The sequence below is a fragment of the Colletes gigas genome, unplaced genomic scaffold, assembly GCF_013123115.1.
Source record: "Colletes gigas isolate AHSC1104 unplaced genomic scaffold, ASM1312311v1 Colletes_gigas_Sc00055, whole genome shotgun sequence".
Classification (NCBI taxonomy): domain Eukaryota; kingdom Metazoa; phylum Arthropoda; class Insecta; order Hymenoptera; family Colletidae; genus Colletes; species Colletes gigas.
This window is the reverse complement of record NW_025106684.1, coordinates 67,540-95,246: the sequence shown is the minus strand read 5'-3', so window position 1 is coordinate 95,246 and position 27,707 is coordinate 67,540. Positions and strand designations below refer to the sequence as shown.

The following is a 27,707-nucleotide window of genomic DNA, read 5'->3' as shown; positions in this document are numbered from 1 at the left end:
TGTCATCGTGACCGATCTGTTTGCATGATTCAGCTATTTTCTAACTTAATCCTGTTCGAAGATCTGTTACGACAACCTATATACCGAAGTTCTAAAGCTTGACTAAAGAATAAAAATAATTGTACCGCGATATTGAAACGATGAGAAGACTCGTGAATATTTTATGACACCAATATTGGTCGAAACGTCAGAATATACGCGTCTAAGATCTATATCGTTTACAGAGCGTTATAATATTTTAATTTCAAATTTTTCTAGCATTTTTATCGCTTTAATTTCCGAGGGCGGGAAAAATACGAAGCACGATGTTGTACATTCCTTCCGTCGATTAAATCGAAAGATTCTCAAGAACAGCAGAATTATGCGTTACACGAGATTTATGGAGCGTTTAGCACGATGTTTTACAGCCTCTGTCTCGCGTGATATTACGCTCGGTAAATAGCTCCGAGCATTTCACGGTCTCATGGAACACGTTCTCTGCATAGTTAGACACCGGAATGGAATCATCCATTCCGCCGCTCAATCATAGTTTTATGAAACTCCCGCCACGGGCTAGCAGACTCTCGTGATTTACGTTGAATTCATGTCTTTAGTGTTATAGTTTCGTACCCGAGCAATGTCCCGTACTCGTATAATTTTAGTAGCGAGTCGAACTATTCCTATGAACGCTGTATCGCTTGTGGCATATAATATTCGAATTTAATGTCCAATTTCTGAATGGAAACCAGTCAACGTGGTTATTGCTACGAATTCCATTTCACTTTATTTCCAAACTGTTGATAGAATCTTAGAAGTAATCGATAAAAAAAAGAATCCAAATTTTGTCTATCAATTGTAGTAATATTCAAAGATCTTGAGGAACTAGAAAATCCTTTGTTAAGTTAATAAAGGAGTCGATTTTTCTTTAATTCTTGCTCGGGTAGACTTCCATTTCGATCCAAACTGGTCACTTCGCGTTAATAGATAATAATAATAGTTGGCAATGAATTTCTAAATAAAGAATTTAAGGACACGATAACGGAGAAATTTCTATGAGAAACACACGATACTTCTACTAATGTTTTTTTCGCAGTACTCGCATAGAAAAGGCGAGAGATCGTCGCGCGGTTACACAGTACGATACGATAATTCACGCGAAAACGGGTGGACGAAGGGGGGGGGGGCTGGTAAACGCGAATGACCAGTTCGAAAGTCGTAGGTAAATCGTGAGAAGGGGGCTCGACCGTTTCCCCGGGGCAAATTTCCGATTTATTCAAGCCCGCTCCCGAATACTTGGGAGCCCATAAAGAGAATGAATGGGATTGTGGCGGTTGCAGCGATGCTTAGGGCTGCTTTAGGGGTTCATGAAATACGTGGCCGCTACCCTCTTTAGGCTTTGGCTCTCTCTGTTTCCCCCTCCTTGCTCTGTCTTCGGTTCTTTTCAACGATGTCCTCTATTTTATTAGTACTGATTTTCTCTTTTGTCGATCGCGTTCCTTTTTCTCCCGGTAGTTTCTCCCGCAGGTATCGTTACGCGTCGTTTCGTCCGTAAACGCGTCGCTGTTTATTCGATCGTCTCTGTCTAGCTTACTGTTCGTTTAATTCCCTCTTCAACGCGTTCCCCCTACGAATCGAAACTCTTCTCTCCGCGGGGGCGGCCAGCGATATTACCATGAATTTACATAGCCTGGCTCCGAACTCGGAACATATTGCGCCGCTTTGATTTATGTGAAACATTTGCTAAATATTCCCGCTTAATCTCGGCCGCGCGGAATGCCTTTCTGTAACGAGAACGCGTCGTTGCGTCCTCCTTCGACGAAATCGGCGAGGGTTCGATGGCCCTCGAAGGGGGGATCGCGATTTTACCCTCCTCTGAGCCTTCGTTACCTTTTTTTCTCTGTTTTGCTAGCCGATGAACGGGCATTAGCGGTTGTATATTGGCTGGATCCTGCGAGAGGAACAACGTTATTCGAGAACATCCCGAACTAGACTATATATCGTCGCTGTTTTTACGTTGAACGATTTTACTTTTTCACTGGGAGAATATTTGTGATTTTTATTACCTCTAAGACGTTACTCAAGGGACATATTTTCATTTATTATAATTTCTATTGGTGCAACATTGTCACAAGATAGAACCTTCATTCGCTATTCGAATTTTTTTCACCCAGTTAAGAGTCAATATTTTATGAATTTTTACTTGTAAGCAGCCTTTAAAGGCTATGTGTGTGTGTTTCGCGTGTGCATTTAAAAGTGTGCATTTAAAAGTTGTTCATTTTATTAGTTAATCGTTTGTTAATAATGATTTAGTTAGTTACGTTCGGGTTAGCTTTCCGTACAAACCGTTGTATTAAAATATTAAAGGGAAAAATATCTAAAATATCTTACATACTATTATTAATTTTGTCGTTTGAATCTAGTCGAAAAGCTCTGTGGGATCGGGAAGATAATGACTCCGCTCTGTTCCGTTCCGCACAATTTTATTGTTGCTGTCGTACAACGACGTGACTCGTGGTGCGGGTTACGCTCGACTCTCTGGTACGATCATCGCCACCGTACCAAGAGGCCTTCAAAAACAAAAGACGGTCAGAGACGACGACAACGGCTTTTCGGCTCACGCGGCTCTGGTCGTCTCGTGTGCAACCATCGTCTCGTGTGCAACCATCGTCTCGTGTGCAACCATACATTGTAGCGGCTTCGAACGGCTAAGGCGTATGTGGTGCCTTGGCCGCCACACTACCCCCCTGCCAGTAATTGGCACAATTACGAAAAATTGACCGACTACATTACCACTACCATTTACTCTATTATATAAAATACGTTATCCTAACTAAGATTTACATTACAGTATTTGAACAGAGTTGAAAAAAAAAGGAATTTACATGGAGTTTAATATATAATACGTAATACCTAAAAATACATGAAAGTACATAAAAGTGATGGATAAAAATAAATGGTATATGATACTTATTATAATAATGCGCAAGCCTTAAGTACTACCGCGTAATTTGAAATCGATCGGGAAAACGTACGCGTCTACCTGAACGCGTAACACGTTGCTGTATAACCGGCGCATTGTCAGGTACGTTTGTTTGTGTGACCGGCTGATTTTCTATGCTCACGGGATCCGGTCTGTTTTCTGCTAGCATATAAGCAGGCTTTAGCCTTTCAATTGATATATTTATTTCCTTACCTCTAATGTTTATTGTAAATGTTTTTTCGCCTCGGCGCACTACGGCGTATGGACCTTCATAAGCGGGTTGTAAAATAGTTTTGGCTGAATCTGTTCGGATGAAAACATGTGTTGAACTGCTAAGATCTTTGAAAACGAATGTACGATTAACGGAATGGCGTGATGCATTAGAGGGACTCAATTTAGAAAAATGGTTGCGTAGTCTATTAGTAAAATCGGAAGCATTTTCTGTGCCTTCCGCTGAATGCGAAGACAAGAACTCTCCCGGTAATCTTAATGGCTCGCCATAAACTAATTCCGCTGAGGTAGCGCCGAGGTCTTCTTTCCAGGCGGAACGAATACCGAGTAGAACCGTCGGAAGTATTTCTGTCCACTTGTCGGATCCGTGGCACCTTATAGCCGACTTGAGCTGTCGGTGAAAACGCTCTACCATCCCATTGGCCGCTGGGTGATACGCCGTTGTGCGAAGGCGTGTGGATCCAATTAAATTGTTCAGCGCAAAAAATAATTTGGATTCGAACTGCCTACCCTGATCGGTGGTAATCCGTACGGGAGCACCAAACCGCGCTACCCAACCGTCATAAAAGGTTCGAGCTACGGTTTGGGCCTCCTGATCGACCATGGGGAAGGCTTCCGGCCACCGCGTATATCTGTCTACACAGGTCAGACAATACCTGAAACCTTCGGACACCGGTAAAATTACTATGTCTAAATGAATGTGTTCGAATCGCGCAGAAGGTTTAACAAATGTAGCCAATGGTGCAGTCACATGACGGGAAATTTTTGATCTTTGGCACGGTATACAGCAACGTGTCCACGTGCGAACATCTCTTTTAATCGACGGCCAAACATAACGTTGCGTTATGAGCTTGATCGTCGCGTTAATACCTGGATGTGATAATACATGTAACATATTAAAAACTGCACGTCGGAAAGGAGGGGTGACATAAGGTCTTACATTCTTAGTCGAAATATCGCAAAAAATTTCGGAAGACGTGCCAGGCAACGAGACTTTGCGTAATTGCAGGCTAGATTCGCTATTCAACAACCGCTGCAACTCCTCATCCTGGGCTTGCGATTTTGCCAATTCTTCGAAATTAATCGAGTGGTTAACCGTTTCCACTCTGGACAGTGCATCGGCAACGACGTTGTCTTTACCGGAAATATGTTGAATATCTGTAGAGAATTGCGCAATGTAATCTAGGTATCGGAATTGTCGAGGAGAGCATTTATCTAATTTCTGTTTGAAAGCGAAAGTTATGGGTTTATGGTCTGTAAAAATCGTGAAATGTCTGCCTTCGAGCATATGTTTGAAATGTTTTATTGCTAAATAGATAGAAAGTAGTTCCCGGTCGTAAGCTGAATACTTCTTTTCGGCAGATCCTAATTTCTTAGAAAAGAATGCTAATGGTTGTCGTTCGTTGCCGACGCACTGATGTAAAACAGCTCCTACGGTGTAATCAGAAGCATCGCAGGTAACCGACAATGGAGCGTTGACCGCAGGATGAGAAAGCAGGGTTGCGTTTGCTAAACTATTTTTGGTATTTTCGAAAGCCTGACGCGCTTCCGAAGTCCAGGCTATCGGGGTCTTGCCCTTTAAATTGCCGGCTAGAAGGTCGTTCAAGGGTGCTTGAAAGCGAGCGGCATCTGGGATAAAACGGCGGTAAAAATTAAGCATTCCCAAGTACTGCCTCAAATCCTTCGCGTTTTTCGGAAGGGGAAATGACTTTATGGCTTGTACCTTGCCGGGCAAAGGTTGAGTGCCGCTTTCATTTACCCGATAGCCTAGAAATTTAACTTCTTCCTGTCCGAACGTGCATTTATTCGGATTAACAACAATGCCATAATCTTTTAATCGTTTAAATAATAATTCTAAATGGCGCAGGTGATCGGCTTGGGATTCTGAGGCGACCAAAATGTCGTCTATATACGCGTAACAAAAATCGAAACCGCGTAAAATTTCGTCGATAAAGCGCTGAAATGTTTGCGCGGCATTTCGTAACCCGAACGACATGTACGGGAATTCAAAAAGCCCGAACGGCGTTGTAATGGCCGTTTTTCCGACGTCTTCCGACGCAACCGGAATCTGATTATAAGCTCGGACGAGATCTATTGTGGAAAATACCTTTTTGCCACTCAGTTGTTGCGCAAAATCCTCAATGTGACGCACGGGGTATCGGTCGGGAATTGTCCGTGCGTTTAACGCTCTATAGTCACCGCAAGGCCTCCAAGCTTCTTCGCCCTTCTTCGGAACCATATGAAGGGGTGCTGACCACGCGCTCTTCGAAGGACAAGCGATGCCCATCTTCACCATCGCGTCGAACTCCTTCTGGGCAGCCCTGAGCCGGTCCGGTGCAAGCCGCCGCGGCTTGCTGGAAACGGGTGGTCCAGGGGTTGTCTCGATGTAATGCACCGTTTGGTGCGTAGTCCTCATCGGGGTGCCGCTAGGCCGTGTAAGTTCCGGCATCTGCATCAGGAGCTGGTGGTAAACGGTAGTCCCTGCTACTGTCTTCACCGACGGCGTTTCATCCTCGGCTCGTGTTCCGCGGACCGTTAACGACGTGGTCCGATCGACGAGGCGACGATTGCGGATGTCCACCATAAGATCGAAGTGATCGAGAAAGTCTACCCCGATTATGGGTTTTGTAACATCCGCAACCACGAATCGCCACACGAAATCCCGTCGTAGGCCGAGGTGCAGGTTTAACGACACTGTCCCGTAGGTGTTAATTACACTCCCATTCGCCGCCGCCAGCTGGTACTCCGATCTTTCTCGCAATCCGCCTAGCAGGCGGCGCGGAAAAACGCACAAATCGGCCCCGGTATCCACTAAAAATTCCGTCTTCGAGCTGTTGTCTAAGATGAAGAGGCGGCGTGATGCTGGATTTGTGTCGCTGGCCGCCATCAACGACTCCCCAGGTCGTTTCCCTGATCCGTGGCGTTCCAATTGCACGGTGCAACGCACCTCTGCGCGGCCGGACCGAACCGCCAATGGTACCAGCATTTCCCTTGATGGTCCATTTGTCCTCCCGCGGGCCGCTCTCGCGATCGCGATAGAGATCGTCTGCGGTAGCGCGAGTTTGGATGATTTCGGTGGGTCCACCTGCGACGGGAAGATTGTCCCTGGTCCACCAAGGATTCACGGATGGCAGAAATTTCCTGCCTCAAGGAAAGAGCCAATTGTGACATCTTAATGTTTAACATGGCCTCGATGCTCGGGCCCGGCGGGGGTATTTGGCAGGATGCAGATACGCTCGTAATCGCGGCCTCCGTGACGTGTACCCGCGGTGTCATCGTATCCGCGACAGCGTCTGCCAACTCTGCTACCTTATCCAGCGGGGTGTCCCGCTGCGTGGATAAAATCACCTGCATATTAGCAGGTAGTCGGCCCATCCAAAGCGTCCGCAATACACCGTCCGAAAAAGCCGTACCGGCCAATCCGCGCAGGTGACGAAGAAATTGGGACGGTTTTCTGTCCCCGATTTCCTCGTGTTCCAATAACCGTCGCGTTTTCTGTTCCTGCGAAGCACTAAGCCGGCGAATAAACTCATTTTTGAGCGTCGTGTACGGATCCGTGGCCGGAGGATTCATGATAATGTCTCTTACTTCCGCGGCGTGTCGCGCACTTAACGCGCCGAGAATGTACCCGAATTTCGTGGTCTCCGACGTTACATTGGATACCTCAAAACTTCTCTCTACCATCGAAAACCACATCTCCGGGTCTCCCGGACAAAACTCGGGTATTCGTACAGCGACGCGATCAACTGCCAACGGCACACCCGCGGATGTCCCTGCGTTAACGTTAGGGTCAGTCATTTTACCAGTCTTAGTCACAAAAAAAAATAGTTTCACCGCACACACACACCGCGCTTACTATTTGTCAGACCGTGTCCTTTTCTTATGTCCTTAACACTATACACTTATTTCTCTACACTAACTAATATTGTCCGTATACAAAAAATGTCCAAATTTTCTTAAAAAAAACTTTACTTGCGCGGCGAGATCACGTCGGGGTCACCAATGTGGGATCGGGAAGATAATGACTCCGCTCTGTTCCGTTCCGCACAATTTTATTGTTGCTGTCGTACAACGACGTGACTCGTGGTGCGGGTTACGCTCGACTCTCTGGTACGATCATCGCCACCGTACCAAGAGGCCTTCAAAAACAAAAGACGGTCAGAGACGACGACAACGGCTTTTCGGCTCACGCGGCTCTGGTCGTCTCGTGTGCAACCATCGTCTCGTGTGCAACCATCGTCTCGTGTGCAACCATACATTGTAGCGGCTTCGAACGGCTAAGGCGTATGTGGTGCCTTGGCCGCCACAGCTCAATATTTAAAACTGTAATTCCTTGGGCTACTTTCGGGTTCGTTAAAAAATGAACGAGAAACGGTTTCGCGATTATAATTGTCACGGAGGACAGTGTGTCCAGAAATGGACAAAAGTCAAAAAACTAAAGTCCATGTTTTATAAACTCTTATATCCCAAAATGTTAATAAAGGAACGTAGACTTTAACACTATCCATAACTTTTACTGAATTTACCAATTTGTCGTGGAAAATGATGACAGAAATTTATTGCAATTTTCGGTGCATTTCATTGTGTAAAATGTTTATCAACTTCGAATTGAGTTTAAAAAAAAATACCTTGATGATTTTTCGCATTTTAATCTAGGGCACACTAAACCTTAATTTAACGCCAATTTTAGCTGCCCGAATTTGCCCGAGACAGAGAAAATGATCAAAATCATTATTGCAATTACTGATACCTGCTCCGAATTACAATCGGAATTAATCTATTTTATATTTTAATTAATAAGGAATATAATTTTCTTCCCGAACACCCATATACTCGAAATGATCGCTACGATATTTCAGACATTTCCTCTAAGCCAATAAAAAAACTTTTCGAACAAAAATTACACAGCAATCACTTGACAAGAAATTGCAATAGTAGAAATTAGCGACACAATTTTTATGCAACAAAAAATCAAGGTCGATTCAATGTTTTTTAACAAAAATTTATAATTTTTGTGCGTCACTCGATGCATCTTTGTATTCTCTTTAAAAAAGTGGAAGAGGTCTTAGGTCGAAAATTGACTAGTTTAGAGGCTATGACTTTTGTTCTGAATTCCCATTTACGCGGAGGCGCAATAATTTCCATTCTACCCAGGTAGTTCCAAGTACCGAAATTTTTCCGGGCTTTTAATAATTTCTAACGAAGGAACTCCTATTGTTTCGGGGTAGAAAAGGTTCGTGTAACGCGGACACTTCATAAATGTCGGCGGCGGAGAACTCGGTCGGACAAGAGCGGCTTGGAAAATTTATGCTGGCCCCCCGAAGATTTATGGGAAAGCAAATCACTTTTGTGGATGTCAGCGGCGCGGGAAGAATCTATTAAGCGCGGTTCGTACGTTCGAGGCTCGATGATTTATCATCCGGTCTCTATTAAATTCAGCTGCATTTGCATGCGGCGATGAAAACAGACCGAAACCGCGCGAAAGTACAAGTGTCGTGGAGCGGGAACGCGAAGCTTTCGGATAAAGATTATACCGAAATGAACGTGGAACGAGAAATAGGGCGACTCCGAATTCTTCATTGTCGCGCTTACAAAAGTTATTGGTCTCCGTGGTCCAGTTAAGCGTATTGTTCCCCACCGTCGATAATTATATGAATAAATTCCCTCTCTGGCTCTGTGCCTTCGATGTTTCATTACGTAGAATATTGCATTCTTGTCAATTTGGAAAAGATTCTTGTCTTTGTATTATTATTTGATAATGTTTTGAGTATCGTGTGTATAATTTTCGTGGTTGGTATTTTTAATTTTTCAGAAACCGTGCGAGGCAATATATTAAACATGTACAGTTATTCTCACTCGTATTCGCTGTAAATGAAAAATAGCTTATTTCTTACGAACTGAGTTTCTGAAACTGGTGCAAGTTCGAAAACTCAGTTCAGAAAAAACAAGCTTTTCTTTATTTACAGTGAATGACCATTATGGAGCACGAATACGAGTGGAAATACGAAGAGAAAAATAAGGAAATATGTAATATAGTTTCTGACCGGTGTCTGAACACGTCGGCTCCCAAAAGTACAAAAGGTCGATTTTTTCGATCCGAAAGAATAATTGGAAAACTTTGATTTAATCCTTTGACGTACGATTTAATTGCTAGTAATTTTCCAAACGTGTACTATTTCATTTCGTTTAAATTTGTTACGAATATTTTGCAAATGTAATAATATAATAGTGTTAATTATAATATATTAGACTTCATCAAGGGTGTAGCCATAAAGCATAAATAGCACATAAAGTGTTAACGAGTCAGACTTGACTTGAAATAAATGATAGGTTAACGAACAACACTTTGACTTTGAAATAAATATAAAATGAATCTAAATAGCAAATGTTGGATGTTTAGAAAACGAAATTCGGAGAGTTTAAACTGTTAGGAATATTCCATGGAAAGATGGCGAGATGCGTCGTGCGTCACTGACGCTTCCCCGAGCAGCTATAATTTGAAATGGCGAAACGCTACCCTTCGGCTGCGGGGTATTTGGCGGTTTCTCCAGATTCCATTGGCCGTCCCAGTACGACGGCCAGTCGGCCTAGTTCGCATTTGGCTTCCTCCTCCTCTGAGAAAGGGAAGTATTTCTGTTCCCTGCTAGGGATAGATGCTTACCCCGAAGCCAGCCAAGTTTAGGAAACACTATGCCACTTAGCATCGGTTTCGTGATTTAAAAAGGACACGCGATATCGTCTTCCCCTTCGCGGAAAGATGATTCGTAGTCCTTTCGTCGAAGTTTCCTCTTTTGAGGACGGCGTTTCAACGATCGTTACGTTAAATATTTATTAAAATTGTAGCGTACGAAGTATTTTATCCAGGTAATTGGATCCTATATTTTTATCGAAGTTAAGCATGATTGCGTATCTTTAGGCAAATTCATATTTTTATTAATAGAAATGGAAGCTTTGCAGAGAGTTTCCTCAAGTTCTAAATATAATAATTCGTATCTTGCTTGAAGTATTTCTTATATGTATATTTACACGTTAAGTGCATTACGTAGTTTTTTTTTAAATTAAAATTTCCCATCAATGCATAAACAGCTGCAGTCTAGTGATTACATAAAACCAATTTATCCTCGCACTCGGGTCTCTGAATGATCCTCAAACAAAAATATTTGTCCATAATTTATATTCCACCAAGAAAAATCACAGTTTCATAACATTCCTAAGACTCTTGAGAATTTTTGCATTTACGGAACCTATCGACAATTCACAGGTACTGGATTCCCATACTTAAACTCACAAGGCTCGTAAAATATCAAGTTTTATCGATAAACATTGTAATCTAACCCTCAAGACTCGAGGCTTTCAATAAAAATGCGTGGAATCAATGTCCATAAATCTATCATTAAACTAGTACACAATTTTTATTTGGACCTTTCGTACGTATAAAAATGATTCGAGGAACCACCGCCTATCGGGAAGCTCCACAAAGTCCACAAAAGAACACGAACTCTATTAATTTTCGTCTGGTACCTGACTGGCCCGTGTCATCTCGCGTACGTTCATCCCCGACAGCATCGATCATTAAGCTCCTCTCCCGTCTTTTCCGTTCGCGTCGTCCCCGATCTTCTCCCCCATTATCCCGAAGTTGCGCGACAACGCGTTGATATCGGCCAGTCCCGGCCATTTCCGTTTTCGTTCGAACCTCCTGGCCCCGGCGCTTAGCCTTGCGCCACCCTCGGTCGCTCGTCTTTTTTTTTTTTTGTTCTCCTCCTCTCGTTTTGTTTCGTACTCCACTTCACATATTCATACGGCGCTCTTTGCTTACAATAAATGCGAACCATTTGCATGTAGGGAACAGGAACCCCTACTCCGCGCGCCTCCCTCCTTCGCCGATAGGTTGGGTGGCCCCGGTGTCTCCCTGGGGCGCTCGGTTCGGCCACCCCTCCACGGCTCGACTCCAGCGCGATAAGCCGCCCCCGGGGATCCGCGATTGTCTCGATTTATATGCATGCACAGACGTAGGTGGTGGGCCATGGCTGCTGCCTCCAACTGTGGTACACTGTCGTGCCGGAATGGGTTGGGGAAGACAAGGGTGCTGGGAGTGTGGGACGGATAGAGTAGATGCGACCGTCGATAGATCGATTCTCCGGCAGACAGTAAATATCGCTGATGAGCCGGTCCGGTCGTCGACGATTGGGACTTAGGGCCAGGGGGTTTCGAGGGGCTGGGGGTGGGGTGCTTATTCTGCGATTTGTCGAGTGGCAGGAATCCTCTCGCGCTATTCAGCGTCGACGTTGCCTCGATGCAGGGTGGTCCGCACACACACCCTCGAATCGCCAGTCTTTATCCAACGTTCGACCATTCTTTATACCCAGCGATTTTTGTTTTCACGGCTCTCCGCTGTCGGTCGTTTCGCGACTCCGGCCGGTTGCAGTGCCTTGGAAGGCTGGAGGGGGATTAACGCGGTGTTTCTTCTCTCGTTTTTTTTTTTCGCCCCGGGGAAATTATTGCGAACGAGGGACTTCCCGCGCGCGCGGAAACGAGCCCAAGCGATTATCCGATTTTATTCGGAAATGCTTTTTTAATGACCGTCCCGGGCGGCGGGTCCGTTTCATACCGGGTAGTAATTGCGAATTGGCGTGCGCGTTTGAGATAATCGACCGAGTAATTAATTTTTGGAGTCTGTTTCCGTGACGATTTCTGAGTCGGGCGCTCGGTAAGATTACGCTAGAGAATTTTTTCTTTTTTTTGGAGCGTTTGAAATCGTACGCAAAAGTTCGATGATTCTTAAAAGGAACACGTGATCCGTAAGATGAACGTTTGTATCTGTAGAAACCAGAGGGGTCCCCCTTGGAGCCCAACGAAGCGCGAAAGACGACACGAAACACGATACGAGCTGTGGCTTTTTTATCTCGTTCGCTCTCATTCGCTGTCCTTTCGTTTGGTTGTATAAATATCTGGTGTCGAATTTCATCTTTGTTGTGTATACGAAAGATGACAGTAGAAATTTTTGTGAGCTGCAAAAATAGACAGGTATTCTTTGGCCATTGCATTAAAGTGCATAATAATTTCAAAAACTAAACACTATGTAAAATCGAATGCGTGATAGTGTGGCTTAGAAATTTAAATGTTATAGAACATGTTAAGAATCAGTGTTGCCTGTGTATTATAATGGTGGGGGGAAACAGCACGATACAACAAAGTTCTTAAATTTGTAATTTTTACATTCTTTGAGAAGGGAGAAAATAATTTTATAGCTTCATGTTCACAGTACGTAGAATCGCTTCCCTTTTTGTTTATACTGCACCTACGTGGGCACGCAGTGTTTGAAAATGTGCTCTCTATGGAATTTTTTAATGAAATTAGAAGAAATAAAAATATTGGATTAACGATTTTAATTATGAAAAGGTGTCCAAATGAATTTTTACGAAAGTGGTCTCAGAAAGTTGTAGTTACAGATCTGTGTTATTATTTCGGACATAGTTCGTCGTAGACATTTCCGAGGTTCTCTAAACTACTGGTTCTCTGCTTGCAGGTATCCCTGTGCGACGATTATAGTCTGCCAGTGGACTTCGTGAACAAAAGACGTCCTGTGAGTGCTGTTACCGCAACTTCCACTGTACAGTGGGCGCTACCCAGTCCTACCGTCGAAAACGTAAGTATGAGTCGCTTCGATTCACGCTCGTTGAGGCGTGAATTATGGGAAATCTGTCCATTCGAACTTTGAACATAGGTATCACGATTCATTGTCTCGAGACAAACGTTCGTGAGACGTCGAGAAACGTGGCTCTTTTGAGCCTTGGCGCTCATAAATTGCGCTTCATTTATGTGACTGGGTTAGCTTTAACGACGGTACGTTAACTTTGACGGTTCGTATCTGGCGAGTAATTTTTGACATATACTATAAAAAAATATAGGTTCAAATTTGAATTATTGAAATTAACAGGGCTTCTCAAAGGTATCGTTAAACGAATCGTGATCCGACCTTCTCGACACGTTGTACCTTTCGTGGGGAAATGTCACTGTGTATATTTTTCAACGAAGTATTAAAATATAGATGAATGTAAAACGAATATTAAACGAGTAAAATTTATTTGGGGGAAATACAGATATCAAAAACATAGTCAAGGTATTTGTATTAGTAAATCACAATTTGACTCCATTTTGGCATATTTCACATATTTTCACGTCAAATTTCTCATCGTGACGATTCTTTTCATCGCAAAAAATTGTATAACCAACAATTCACCCATCGACCTCAACTTCATTAGTCAATATACCCAGTCCCGGAACATCATCCCTAATAATTTAATAATTATATAACGTATTCAAACCCTAAGTATAAGAATCGGTTTCGATATACGTCGAACCGTACATTTTCCGTGAAAAATTTCAATAAACGCTTTCGAATTAGAAGTTCCCTCGCGCGTCTCCGTAACGTGTCCCTAATCTTAATTCGACCGCGATTAGTATAACCCCTCGACATCGGCGCCGTTTGCCACAGCATCGGCTCCAGGACCCGTCCTGCCTGTTAACGACAGTATTGATATTTTCTCCTGGCTGGCGGCCGAAGAATCGGCTGAAGGGAGAAATATAATTACGGTGGTGACAAAATACCCCGTGGGCACGGTGGCGCGGAGGGTGCAGAAGGGGTAGAAGACCCGTTCCGCGGAACGAGCGAACGGAAGGACGAAGGGAAGCGTGCGAGCAGGGGGGACGAAAGGGGGCAACGACGAGGTGGGAGACCGGTGACTTCCGGCGGTGCTTATAATTGTTCCAGCACTCAGTTTCTGGTGCCTCGGATCGCCCCGGGCGCAACGCCTAAATGCTTCTGCAGTTGAAATACCAGCTCACCTTGACTATGTTTCCTGGTGTCCTCGAAAGCGCGGTTGGAAACGTCACACTTCGCGCATTTACCACGCTGCTGGCTCTCTTCTCGCGGTGACTCCGCAGTATTCCCGGAATCTAGGTTCATCTCGTCCCGGTTAGTAATTTTTCGCCGGCGGTAAATTAGGTCCGCTCAAGGCGGAACCGTCGCTGGAAATTCGAATATACAGGGTGTTCGGCCAAACCTGGGAAAAATTTTAATGGGAGATTCTAGAGGCCGAAATAAGACGAAAATCAAGGATACTAATTTGTCGATTAAGGCTTCTTTAAAAAGTTATAGAAACATTTCCGGCCCCACGGTATATTTTCGGTAAAGAATTTTTTTCTCGAAAGTGCGTAGGATTTCGGGGGTATGGGTATTTACCAAAAATGATTGTAATTGACTCCCTCAACCAAAAATAATTTTTCCAGAACGATTTGAAACTTTCTGTAATTTCAGTGAAACATGTCAACGTATGGTCAGACATTATATTTTCGGTACGGAGTTTTTTTCTCGAAAGTGCGTAGGATTTCGGGGGTATGCGTAATGACCAAAAATGATTGTAATTGACTCCCTCAATCAAAAATAATTTTTCCAGAACGATTTGAAACTTTCTGTAATTTCAGTGAAACATGCCAACGTATGGTCAGACATTATATTTTCGGTATGGAATTTTTTTCTCGAAAGTGCGTAGGAATGCGGGGGTATGTGTATTCACCAAAAATGGTTGTAATTGATCCCTGTAACTAAAAATAATTTTTTTAGAATGATTTAAAATTTTTTAATAACTTTTTAACGATGCCTCAATCAACAAATTGATATTCTTGATTTTCGTCTTATTTTGGCCTCTAGAATCTCCCATTAAAATTGTTCCCAACGAACACCCTGTATAATATACACGTATGAATCTAAAGCGAGGAATGGCAGCTCAGCCGATAGAAGCAATTAAATTTTTCTCGCGACGGCCACAGTGACCTGGTTTAATTATTTCAGATCCAAACTTATGCAAGCTTTCTCTAATTATTTCTTAGTATCGTTTAACCCCAAAACACTCATATTTTTCGGGTTGACCAAGAATGATCAATTTTCTTGTTTCTAAACTATATAAAAAAGCGATTTTTATTAATTACAATGTTGCATCTAACGTACAATTCTAAGGAGAACAAATATTGTCGTCAGGCTCGGGCATAAGCGTTAAGGGGTTGAAAGCTTCGTGGAACATTTAATTTCCATTCCGGCTTCATTTTGACTTTGTTCAATCGGCAGCAGGACGTATCGGTTGCAATTCGTCAAAGAAGAAAAAGATTATGGTAGTTGCAGGGAAAGTCGTAAAAAAGTGACGGAGGAAAGAAACGCGGAAGGGTGGGGTGGGACACCTGGGAGCATCGAACAAAAGTTTCCTTCGCCTCGTTGTCACCGACGAAAGTGCTCCTCGCAACAGCGTTGCTGAAGGGGGCGAGTAAGGGCGACAAAGAGAGGAAGCGGGTACCACTTGATTCAAGAGGGTGAATCGTTATGACTCTCGCTCGTAAGCCCTACTTAATACTTTGGCGCTTTATTTTATGCGTGAGGCCGGGGCACGGCTGTGGGTCGCATTTATCACTGTAACAAAGAGCCACGCTGCGACAAAGTTCGAGCGTGGGCGCGTGCGAGGACGCCTATAGCGTCGGAAATTCGCGACCTCGGTTCCTGAAAGTGAAACGAGGATTTATGGCCGCCTAAACAGGCCGGAGACTTCGCGGTATTTTTAATGAAGTAGTGTATTGCTCGATATTATACGATCGGTGATTACAAATATTTGATGGGTTAAATATGAACGTGTATGTGGAATATTTCTCGTCTGTACGGAGGAATTATATAACCGTAAAGATAAGTAAAATTAGAGTTGAAACGTATCTTATCATCGTATTGAGTAGTACAGTCTTTTATTTCTCAGTCTATTGAGATTGAAATCTGCTGTTTGGGAATTACAAATAAATCGACGACAAAAGTGTATGGCAGTATTCTAGGGTTGGTCGAAGTATGCATTACATTAAGTTATTTGTACGATGTATTTCTGGGAGAAACATGTAAGATGAGTCTGTACAGTATAAAATAATTTTTGTTTACGCAGTATTGAAGAAATTGACTAAATTCATTTGACTAGTAATAATATACTCAGAATATTAATAATGCGTGAAAAACTAAGGAATTTAAGATCGTTAAATCGTGTTAAAACAGCTACAATTATTCTAAATAAATAGGCTTCTGCATTTTTGTATTCTGCAGAAGACGTGCTTTCGATTTTCTTAGGAAATGTTATTTTATACAACAAAAGGAAACATCGAGGCGCGTGTAAAATTTTATTAAAGCTCTGTATTGATCCACCGGGGAAATTTATTTTCTGATCGGTCACCTTTTCACCTTAAAAAGTTTGCCCCGAGGAATAGATCGCAGACATCGAAGACGAGAAACTGGTGAATGTATTAAATGAATTCTTTTTCAATTATTTAAAATATTTTGTAATTTTTTAACAAAAATGAACGCATAGAAAATTCTTGCAAAAATCATGTAGAAGTTTACGAATTCTCTGCTGTGCTCGGATCAATTTTTACACGAACGTAATGAGTTTGATAATTAGCGAGTCTTCCTAGGTTTTAATTTCAGTAGGGTGTTTCTCGAGAAAGTTATCATTACTGCAGGGCTAATTTTCGTATTCTCCGTTCTGCGTATCGTGTTTGGAGTATCGGGTGGATTCCCATCTCCCAAAGTTTGCAGTCTAAGCTCCCGTACCAGCGAAATTCGTCTGTTCTTAGGGGCGCGACATTATGCAAGAACACGAAATTTCTGAATGTCGCGAACGATGCCTCGTTTCTGACTCAGCACGTGAAACGTATTATAAGAACAGTCGAAGAACAGCCTGCCATTTATTGATTCCGTCGATTTCGTTTGCCCGCAAAAATGGCTACAATTTCGTCCATTATAAATTATAAAAAAAATTTACTTTGCTTAAAAAATGGTGATTTATTGGTTCGAAGAGCGGTCTTATTACTTATTGTATTGCATAATCAAAAACGACGTTTCAAACAATGTTCGTGGTTCTTGATTTAAATTAAGGACAAAAGGATGGACAAATTAAACGGATAAACGTTTGTAGGCATAATTAGAATAGGAAGAGTGAATCGAGAAAATTAAAAAAACGTAACGTATGAGTATTTCCAGTTCGAGAACGGAATTTTTCCTTCTTTGTTATCGTCGATGGAAGTCGATGTAAAATATTGGAGAGTATAAAAAAAATGTACTGTGTCAGGAATAAAATGACAAAAGATAAACTCTAACCCAGAGTGTAATACGATAAATAATGCTTTTAAAACCAACGAACCGTCGTTTCAAATTCAGTTTGTTAATCCGACGTGTAGATAGACTAGCAATGGTACAGCGTTTGCGGATTTTGTAGAGTGCAGTAATGCCACGAAATATCCTGACGGCACCATAGCGAAAGTCACGCGTGCGATAAACTAACGAGATTACGCAGCAGCCAATAATCGCGGTTAATTATAATGCAGCGGTCGAATAAACGGATTAAAGTCCGACAAACCGGGTAGGATTATTGGTGAAGTGTTAATAGTGTTGTTCTTGTTAACTAATGTAGCCAGTGACAAGGCCGTTTGATATTAACTGGGGAAGCTGATTAGTAGACAAATGTAAAGCGCGTCGTTCCGTATCAGATGTTCCGTATTAAATATCGGGGAAATCTGTTTATTTTTGCAGACAGTGTATTCAGTAAAATTGTTTTTTCTGTTAAAAAAAAATAATATCAGATTAATCCACAAGTTCGTTTCGTTTTGATCCTCCACGTTTTCTCATTACATTTTCGATCGAATCAATTTTTCATTGACGTTGATGATAACGTCTCATCAATCTTGATCTACGTAACCACTGTTTTATATATGTTACACTCATGGAAAACGTCGATATTCGTTAAATGGCCGATAATCGAGCAATTTTTCTTTATAATCGTGGAAATTACGTGGTAAAATTCATTTCCCGCGAAGAAATATTGCTTCAGATATATAGTATATCAATTGCGAAGCTAATTATCGAAATTCCATTAATTTCTATGCCACGTGGAAAAGAGAATTTCGGAACGTTCGTTCGTACTCGCCGTTAAATATTAAATACGAGCTGAAAATTTAATAATCAATCTCATTAATAACTTTCGTTGGCTATATTTGTTTCGTCGTGCGTAACCAAAAGATCAAGATAGAGGATTTCCTAGAAAAGGATAGATGAACTGTCAGACCAAACTCTGACAGACATAAGGAGAAATAGAGACGAGTGTTTATGGCGAATTAGATGTTTATTTTGGTATTCCACGATCGACGTTCCATCCGTCTGTCTTCTACTTCAACAGACGACTGACAACATCGATATCGCGCACACAAAAATATTTGAAAGATCAATACATGCTGCTCATCAATCTATGGATAATGACGTGTAATGAAATTGGTGAAATAGTACAAGAAAATTTTTTAAGTGCATTATTTCACATCCAAAATTACATGCACACAATATTTTTCTATTATATATAATAAATAAGAGGATTTTTTTCTGTGCAAAGGGGAAGGAAAAAAATAAAAAAAAAAATTTTATAACGAGCATTCATACAGCACCAAATTTTTAACTATGTTTTCCTAATAAAATTTTTGTGGAATTGGTAAAAGTAGTAACATTTTGTGCACCATCTTGCTTATCTATCGCTTAACGAAAACATTTTGGACCGGATTCATAACTAAAAGTTCTTATTACGATAGTCTGTTGTACAGCAGAAAAATTCGTCATCTTTGTCGATAAAGTGCAAAAGCTTGCGTCAAGTCGTTAAAAAGAAATCAGACGTCGCACCATACGGCGCGTTTCGCGGTAGTTTATGATTCCACAATCGCGCCATATGGCACGCTCCCCAGCCAAGGGGTTAAACAGGGTTTAATCGCGTTTGAGTACCAAGGTTTCAAGACCCATTTCTACTTTACACTTTCTCCAGACTCGAATACTTTCTATATTCTCTATATTCTATTTTGGATCACAATTCTTCCTATCCCCATTTATTGCACAACCTCTTTTGTCACGTTTCTTAACATTCATGGTTTCTAAACGCGTCTCATCGATCGTATGGCTCAAACGTTTGCAAACACGTGTCGATCTACCCTATTTTGGTGCCCGTCTCGATGCATCAGTCAACATCGTCGGTCTTCGCGACACACGGACAAGCGATACGGGCGTGTTTGCTCATCTAAGACGAATCCGTGGCACCGTCATCGGATTTGCAACAGCCGATCGAGCCGGTTTCCTGCGAACGGTCGTCCCGCTTCTTCGGTCTGAAACTCGCCCCCGTAATTTCCGTATAAACATCCACGAATTTATCTGTTCCAATGAGAGGAACGACGGAGGGGTGCACGGCGTTAGCCAGGAGGCAATCGCCTCCGTGTTCGAAACAGCCCCCGGGGGCACGACGCTCAACTTTGGCAGGAGAATTCCAATTTTGGGCTCTTTCAATTTAAGGCTACTTGTCTTCCTCGTCGTCTTCTCGTCCGTCTTCTGCCCCGAGACGTTGGCCTCCGTCTGCCGTCATTTCAATCCGTCTCTCCTTTTCTTTACCTTCGAGCCAACTCCTCGATTTGTGATACAACCCCCCGCGCCATGACGACGGACGGGGGTTACCGTCGCCATTGATCAGACGCCCGCGTTCCTACGCCTCTCTCCCTGTTGCGTTTCGTTTCCACGGCCTCTCGAGGCCCCAGGCCATCGTTATTACTTCTATTATCGTTATCGTCATTAATATCGAGGGTTACGCGAACCTTCGTTGGCGAAATTCAACGGTTTCCCTTCGATCGTCGCTCGAACGCGTCTTATTACCTGCTTCTTCGTCGCTGTTACGTCTGAGGGATGATTCTGTGGCGACAAATTATTAAATAACACAAGTTTCACATTTGCTCGAACAACGGAAGAAAAGGATGTATAAAAAGCAGAGGGTGGAAAGATTCTACTATCTACTAAATTTTTCAGAATCACAGCATTCCTGAGCGTCTCATTAACCCCTTGACGTATGATTTAATTCCAAATGATTCGTCAAACGTACACTATTTGATTTTATTTAAACTTGTTCGTACAAGGAATGGCCACGAAAGAGAATAGATTTGTTTTACGAATATCTCGTGAATGCATAAATGTGTCGATTTTAATATATAAGGGGTTAAACGCGAATCGCTTGTTAGGTTTTCTACTAAAAACCAAGTATAAAATTAATAATTTCCTGTTTATACAAAGATGCGATAGGACCTCGCATAAACACAGGGGAGATATTGGTCTCCAACGCCGCAGTTCGTCGACTCTCAGGTTTTTTCTGTACGATTGCAGTTTAGTTCTGTTGCAAAACTCATATAGAAAGGATGTCTCTTCTAACCGTAATAGAAATAAAGTGTAGCATTTATAGAAAGGAAATCTGAGTACTTTATTTAATAACCAATTTCTAAGAACGCTAACACCAACGTTCGATGCGTAGGTGGAACTTCAATTCTAGTAAAGCAATAATAAAAAGAACTCGTTGAAAGGAAGAAGAATTCTCAGTAAGTAGCCTCATGATTGTGAAGCTTGATTGCGTATCTTGATTAAGGAAGAAACTCGGAGACGAGTTTAAGCGATTTGTAGATTAATATTTCACTCGAACGTCGGATTTTAATTATCGTGCTTCAGCCAACGAACGAAGCAACCGAGACAGGAAACGATACGCGACGCGTATAAGGTCGTTTTCTCTGGAGGTAACGATCATTCGGGGTCTAAAAATGTTTATCCGTGCAGCCGTGGCCAAGGCATTACCGCAATTGGCTGCGTTCAGAGCTGGGAATTGCGTTGAGGTAACGTGTCGCGTGCTTAGTCGAAGAAACTCCCGCAATAACCCTTGCTGATGGCATCCAAGGGACGAAGCTGGACGTTGTTAGGCGCGCACGAGCGCCAAGCGGCCGACTCGCTGCCAAATTAGTATTGTTACCGTGTCAATAATTTGTACCGTCCACGCGGCTGTTGTTTGTTTTCCACTCGCACGAGTCTCATTTCCAAGTTCTTTTTCCATACGAGCCACGAGTTTACGAAAACATACCTTCGAGCCGAAAAATATGCCTCCGTTTATTGCCTCGCTCTCCAGGCATCTCACTTTTATTTACGAGAATTATCGATTTACAATTTACTCGAGGAACGAGAAATATTTGATACCGTAACTTTTTATTATTCTGTTTCGTGTTCAGGGGATGGAAATGTTTGGAAAACTAACGAGGAAATTGTGAGGATATCGTGGACCTGTTTGGAAAAGTCGGAAGAATTAATTTCGCGTTTAATCGCGTTTGGGTATCAATTTTTTGTCCATTTAGGCTCGCACTTTTCGTTGACGTCAGGCGTAATGTTTGCAATTCTCCTGGTAAACAATACGCGGCGTTCCGGAGGGCTTTTAGACGCAGGGCTTCCAGATCGTAACGGAAGGAAACAATTTCTGCTCTGTTTTCAGGCGGAAGTCGAAGTTGTGGAACAGTATAGCGACCCCAGGGATAGTAAGAACAAGGCGTACGTCGAACCAGGAGCGGATACGTCTTTGCCGACGATTTACAGCAAAGTAAATCGCAACTATTGCCGACCTTATACGGGTAAGTGGTACATAACTTTCGTAGTGTGTCACTGGCGCATGTGACTTGAGAGTAGTTTAGCCAGCACTTAGAATTCGCTGCGACGAGCCTCGATTCCATGAAGGTTACGTTAGAGCGAAAAGAGTCCGGCAATAGGATAGAAATGTTTATAAATCAAGAAAACTGTTCGCGTTGCGGAGACATTTTCCAGACACTCCGAAAGATTCGAACAATACGTTCATCCACGAAGTTCTTTTACCCATCTCCCGCGGCTCATAAATCTTTGTCACCTTCTCCGCTTACGGTAGATCTCCCGTCTGCAAAAATTACGTCCAACGAGAGCTTCATCCTTAATTAAGCCTTCGATTCAGTTCGTTTCAAAGGCTAGAGAATTTAATGAAAAATTGAGAGGAAATCCAAATTTGAAGGCTTGTGTCACGCGGATGCAATCGTAGTGACAAGCTCGGCGTAATGGAAATGATACAGATTCGATAAAAATAGCGAGTAATTAGCACGTTCTTCGTAATGTTGTTTGCAAAATATTTTAAACAATGCCCAAAAGGTAAATCAATATTGGACAGCAGCGATGAAACGTACCACCTCGTTAATGATACGTACATAATAATACGATATTAGAGGAATTTTTATACCAAACGTGAACACACGGTTGGCCAACGATAAATCACGATACATTTATGCAAATCCTAACACGCATAGAAGGGCAACGACTCGTATATTCCTAATGAACGGATTAAATTCATCGGGCTATCAAATAGTCAATTGGTCACGGTATTATAATAAATAAACGTTAACAGGACGGTTGTAAATCACAGGTTTAGCCTGGCGTCTGGATGATAGCCACCGCGCAATTTCTGGCTCTGCTTATCGATTGGCCCGCGTTCCTCTCTGCTCGACTTTCTGCCAACCGACCGTCGCGCTTCCTTTCCCTTCTGTTCCGTAATTCTTTCTCACCGAGTGGCTGATCGTATATAATGCGGCCGTGAGTAAATATCACGGTGCAGATGATTGCGCAAATGTCGGAGCCAAAGATTCACCCGAAAGTATTGATCGTTTCCGCAGCGGAACTGTTGTCGCGTGCACTGTCGCGATAGCAACAGTTATCGAAACTCGACTTATTAAAGGTAGTGTCACGGTATTCGCCGAGTTCAATCGATTGCGAGCGTACAAAACACTTTTCAAAACCCGCCAACAAAGAGCATCGACCGGCTGTAATATTCCAATTTTTGCGAACTGGTAAAATTCCTGGAAATACGTACGTTTCGTTTAATGGCACCATTTTATGGCTGGATGGGTGAAACCATGCTTCAAAGGTTCGAAAATAAATAAAGATAGGAAGAAGGAGGACCTAAAGATAGAGGTTGAAGCGTCAGTTCTTACGTTTGCATTTAAATTTAAATTGATTTTCAATTAAATAAACAACCTATAGTCCAGTTTTATCGTATACCGATCGTTTAATCAATAGGAATCGCTGAAACCTTTCTAGGTTTCACACTGAACTTACCGACACTTCGTGTATACCTATTCCTACTATTTTTCAATTAAATATCGAATTTATAATCGAGTTTTATTGCAGATCGGTCGTATAATCGATAGGAATCGCTAAAACATTTTTAGATACATAGTGTCAAAGTAAATGTTAAAATAAACATAGAAGACGGCATAAATAATAATAGTAGTTATGCTCATCGGGTAGGGGGTGAATAGCCCTTTAAAATGAGCGTTCGAACGAGTAGATAGCTCAATTAGTTCCGGAGATATGACGTTTTTAGTTTCAAGTCGATGCGGTGGCTAGTTCCGGAGATATAAGGGTCCGAAGCTTTGTTTACGTTCGTTGGGATGAATGAACTCGCGCGCGTGAGAACAGTAAACAGTGCGTAGTAAATTCTTGGAAATACTACGCCGAAACTAGGTCACTCGGTCTCGACTCACGTGCGACAAAGAGGTACGACGCGATGCGTCAGACGGAGACAGAGATAGTCAAATTAAGAAAAAATACCACTTTACATAAATTACGATATCTCGAAAACGGAAAGTCGGATCAACAAAAACCAAAAATCGTCTTAAAGGGGAAGCTTCACCGCTGCCAACAGTGGCTCAATAATGGTTAAAACACTAGTAGTTTCGGAACTGTACGCGTCTAAATTTTCAGTATTTTTAATACGCGTTAATAGGTTTTTATAAGACGGAGAGTAGAATTAAAAAAATTACCCTTTTATATAAATTGCAATATTTCCAAAACGAGTGTGGAAAGTGCCATTACAATTTAAATAATATTCTCCTTCGAACAATTTCACACACTATAAAACAGCAACAACGAACTTGCACGCTGTTTATAATTTTATGTTATATTAAAGGATTAATGGCTAACAGAACATTTCTCGATAAGAATTTTGCGAGTACAACCATGTCCTTGGTGCATTGATTAATTTCGTGGTTCGAAGTATAAAATTCGAAAAGATAAAAATTAGCGCCTCTGCCAGGCAATACAGGTAGACTCGTTAGTGACTCTGACTCAGCAAGCCTTACCTTAGAAACATCTAGATTTCGATCGACTTTGGCTTTAAAGTACTTAAGGTAAGACTTCATTAGCAAGCTAACGATCTTGTCGACGGTCATCTAGTGACGGATATAGGAGACGGAAAAATTTGCCCACAATTTGGAGGAAAAATATATCCCTGGCAGTTCGTATGCATGATTCACCATCAGAAAGTATTATTGTCTCCTTAATGTTTTAAGGGAATTTTTTTGAACTGGTTCTTAGAATAACTGTTAGTTTCGATCCCTGGTATTATTAGATACATTGAGGTGCCACTTATGGATTGTCATTTTTAAATAAAATTTACGTTCCATGACAAAGTATTTTTCCTACGCTATTTTTGATCACAATATATAGAAGATAAAAATGAACTCTGCAAAGTACGATAACTCGATACTTAGTGGTTCAGATGGGAATATTGGAGCAGTTCACGGCGACACAATAATTCGAACGTCAATCTGTACCCCGAAAGGGGATCTGGATTTGGACGCGAACCGCGATGAAATCTATTTCTGATATCTAGCAGGATGCAGCCGTATAAATCACCTAGCCAGTTCCATTTCGAGTTTCCAACCACCGACGATATTACGAGTATTTCTCTGTCCGCGTCGCAATTTTCAATTTCCACCGTGTTCATTTTTTTCCTCTTCGTTCGAGTAAAAGTTCGAGTTTACCAAGCTCGAATCGTGATCGCGACTTATACTCGTAATTCGCTGTCTGGCGAGTATTTATTGCACATTTATCGAGAAATTAATGACTAGACGTAACAGTATCCTATCGGGTAGAAGCTTCAGACTTCCTATTGTCTCTCGCACTGTATTTGTACGAGAAAGTTACAGGCATAGCCTCGAGTAACTCGAACATTGAAACTTGCAAATACCATGGACTTGAAATTCACCGAGGATACTGTTGCAGTCTGCGGACGTCGACGGCACCGTAGATCGTATTTCCTGGGCAGAATAATATTTTATTTAGTTTTCATTCAATATTTATTTTGTTATTAGGTCGTTTTTGGATTCTCGAGTATTTCTTAACCAGTTAACTGTAGTGATCTCTTTGCAAAGCGTGCACAGGTATAGTCGTCAAACACAGAGTATGTATAATATGAAATTCGGTTGTAATAAAATGACTTATTTTTTTAATTTTATTACTCACATTTTTTTTACTTAAATAAATTAAATATTTTGCATATGAACGAAAAAAAAAACATGAAAAATCAATTTCTTTAACTTGCTGTTAGAGAATGGTGTTGAGCAAAGCATGGTACGATGCATAATGAATATATGAATCCGCAATTGCTTCTGTGATGACTAATAAAAGACAACGATACATTTACGAAAACTAATTCATAGTATATGCGATATTTTTTATATTCATCTCGTCTTGACCTCCAAACATTTTAAACGTATTAAAATTTACGAATATAATTTAGTTTTCGCCAAAATTACAATTTAAATATCAAATTGTAACAAAATTTTACGCGTGACGGATATAGTCGTCATGACACAAAATTCTGCCACATCTCCATGACGGATATAGTCGTCAAATACACTTAACTGGTTAAAATTGATAGAAACGTTGAAGACACCGTGGATCGTATTTCCTAGGCGGAATAGTATTTTATGCAATATTTAGTTTGTTATTACGTACAGGTTCTGGCCTCTCGAGTGTTTCTTACGAAAATAGATCGAAACGTTACGTTCACTCGGCTTCGATTCTCGCCAACGAGCTCGAAATTGATCTGTTGTCGAAGTATGTTTATTTTGTTATTATCTACAGGTTGTTTTTGGACTCTCGAGTATCTCTAAAAATTGATAAAAACGTTGAAGACACCGTGGATGGTATTTCCTAGGCGGAATAGTATTTTATGCAATATTTAGTTTGTTATTACGTACAGGTTCTGGCCTCTCGAGTGTTTCTTACGAAAATAGATCGAAACGTTACGTTCACTCGGCTTCGATTCTCGCTAACGAGCTTGAAATTTATCTGTCGTCGAAGTATGTTTATTTTGTTATTATCTACAGGTCGTTTTTGGACTCTCGAGTATTTCGTAAAATTGATAAAAACGTTGAAGACACCGAGGATGGTATTTCCTAATCGAAATAATATTTTATTCAATATTTATTTTGTTATTACGTACAGGTTTTAGCCTCTCGAGTGTTTCTTACGAAAATAGATCGAAACGTTACGTTCACTCGGCTTCGATTCTCGCGAATGAGCTCGAAATTGACCTGTCGTCGAAGTATGCGGACCGATAGGCCATAATTTCCGGATTATAGAGTTAACAGAAATTCCCGCGCCAAGCCGCAAATTAATGTGGCGAACCCCCCTCCCGGCGATACGGCCGATACTCCCGATGTACGAATTATCGGGGCAACAACTCAGTTAACGCAGAGTAAGAGAGGCAGAAGAGCCCCTCGATAATTGAACGGCGCGCACAGGTTTCGCCCGGGGATGGTCGCGGATTAATCGAACGTTTTCGAAACGGCGGGGTATCTTGTCGGGCACGATGTCGCGAAAAAGCGTGCCCGCGTCGGGAGTAAACGTCTGTTGGTTGAATTCCACTCGGCCGAGAGTCGCGTACTGTTGCTTCGTAAAAGTTTCGCGAACGAACGGCAACAGATGTGCCACCTACGCGGACCTACATTATCAGAATATCGATCCCTGGTCGACGACGACGAGAGACAAAAGAAAAGCATCGCGAGACGAACCGTTCTATCCTATCGAGACATCCCGTAACTCTTATTATTTTATTTCGACGTTACTTTTACGTCGAAATATCGGTCTCGAGTTGCGTTCAGTCGATAATTTTCATTTTTTCCTGATCTTCGTTAACAGTGTAGGTGTTGGCTCCCACTATGTTCGTGGAGCCGTTTATTTATTAAATAGAAGTTCAATACTATTTACAAACACCTGAATTTATTTACAAATATGTACATATGTTACTTGTGTAATTTCAATGTTCTTAGTTCAATTCTTATGGAGTTCTTAAGATGTTCTAACTGTTCGTGGAGTGTTCTAATTTGGAAAGTCCTGTGCCCCACGATTTTATACAGATTCCAAAATATTTGGAGACCTTGTGTATTCAATCAAACCCCTGTCCATCCCTTGTGGGCCAGTCCTCAGATATTCGAAATCCCGCCCACTAAGGGTGGTACAGGGTTGGGTTAGGTCCCAAAGTACGGTGCTTAACGGGTTTATAATACGGCAAATTTCTTTGTACCATGAGGTACTTGCCAAATAGCTAATTAAGTAATTTAAAATAACATTAACCAAATGAGGGGTATGTTAATAACTGTTGGAATTCCCAACAGTAGGATTTAACGAAGAGAATTGTATTTGAAACGAATGTAGAAATGATACAATTATATAAACGAATTTGAAACACACCGAGCACACAATCTTATTACACAAATTAATGATTAGTAACATAAATTAATATTATATAAGAAT

General features: G+C 41.8%; 1 protein-coding gene across 1 annotated transcript in view; it reads left to right on the top strand.

Moving 5' to 3' along the window:
* Positions 1-27,707, top strand: part of LOC122403486 — a 173,378-nt gene that overhangs the window by 87,927 nt on the left and 57,744 nt on the right. Inside the window, exons 3-4 of the mRNA XM_043407028.1 lie at positions 12,717-12,836; positions 21,583-21,718. Of these exons, the coding sequence (XP_043262963.1) occupies positions 12,717-12,836; positions 21,583-21,718 (256 nt within the window). The remainder of the gene's footprint in view (positions 1-12,716; positions 12,837-21,582; positions 21,719-27,707) is intronic.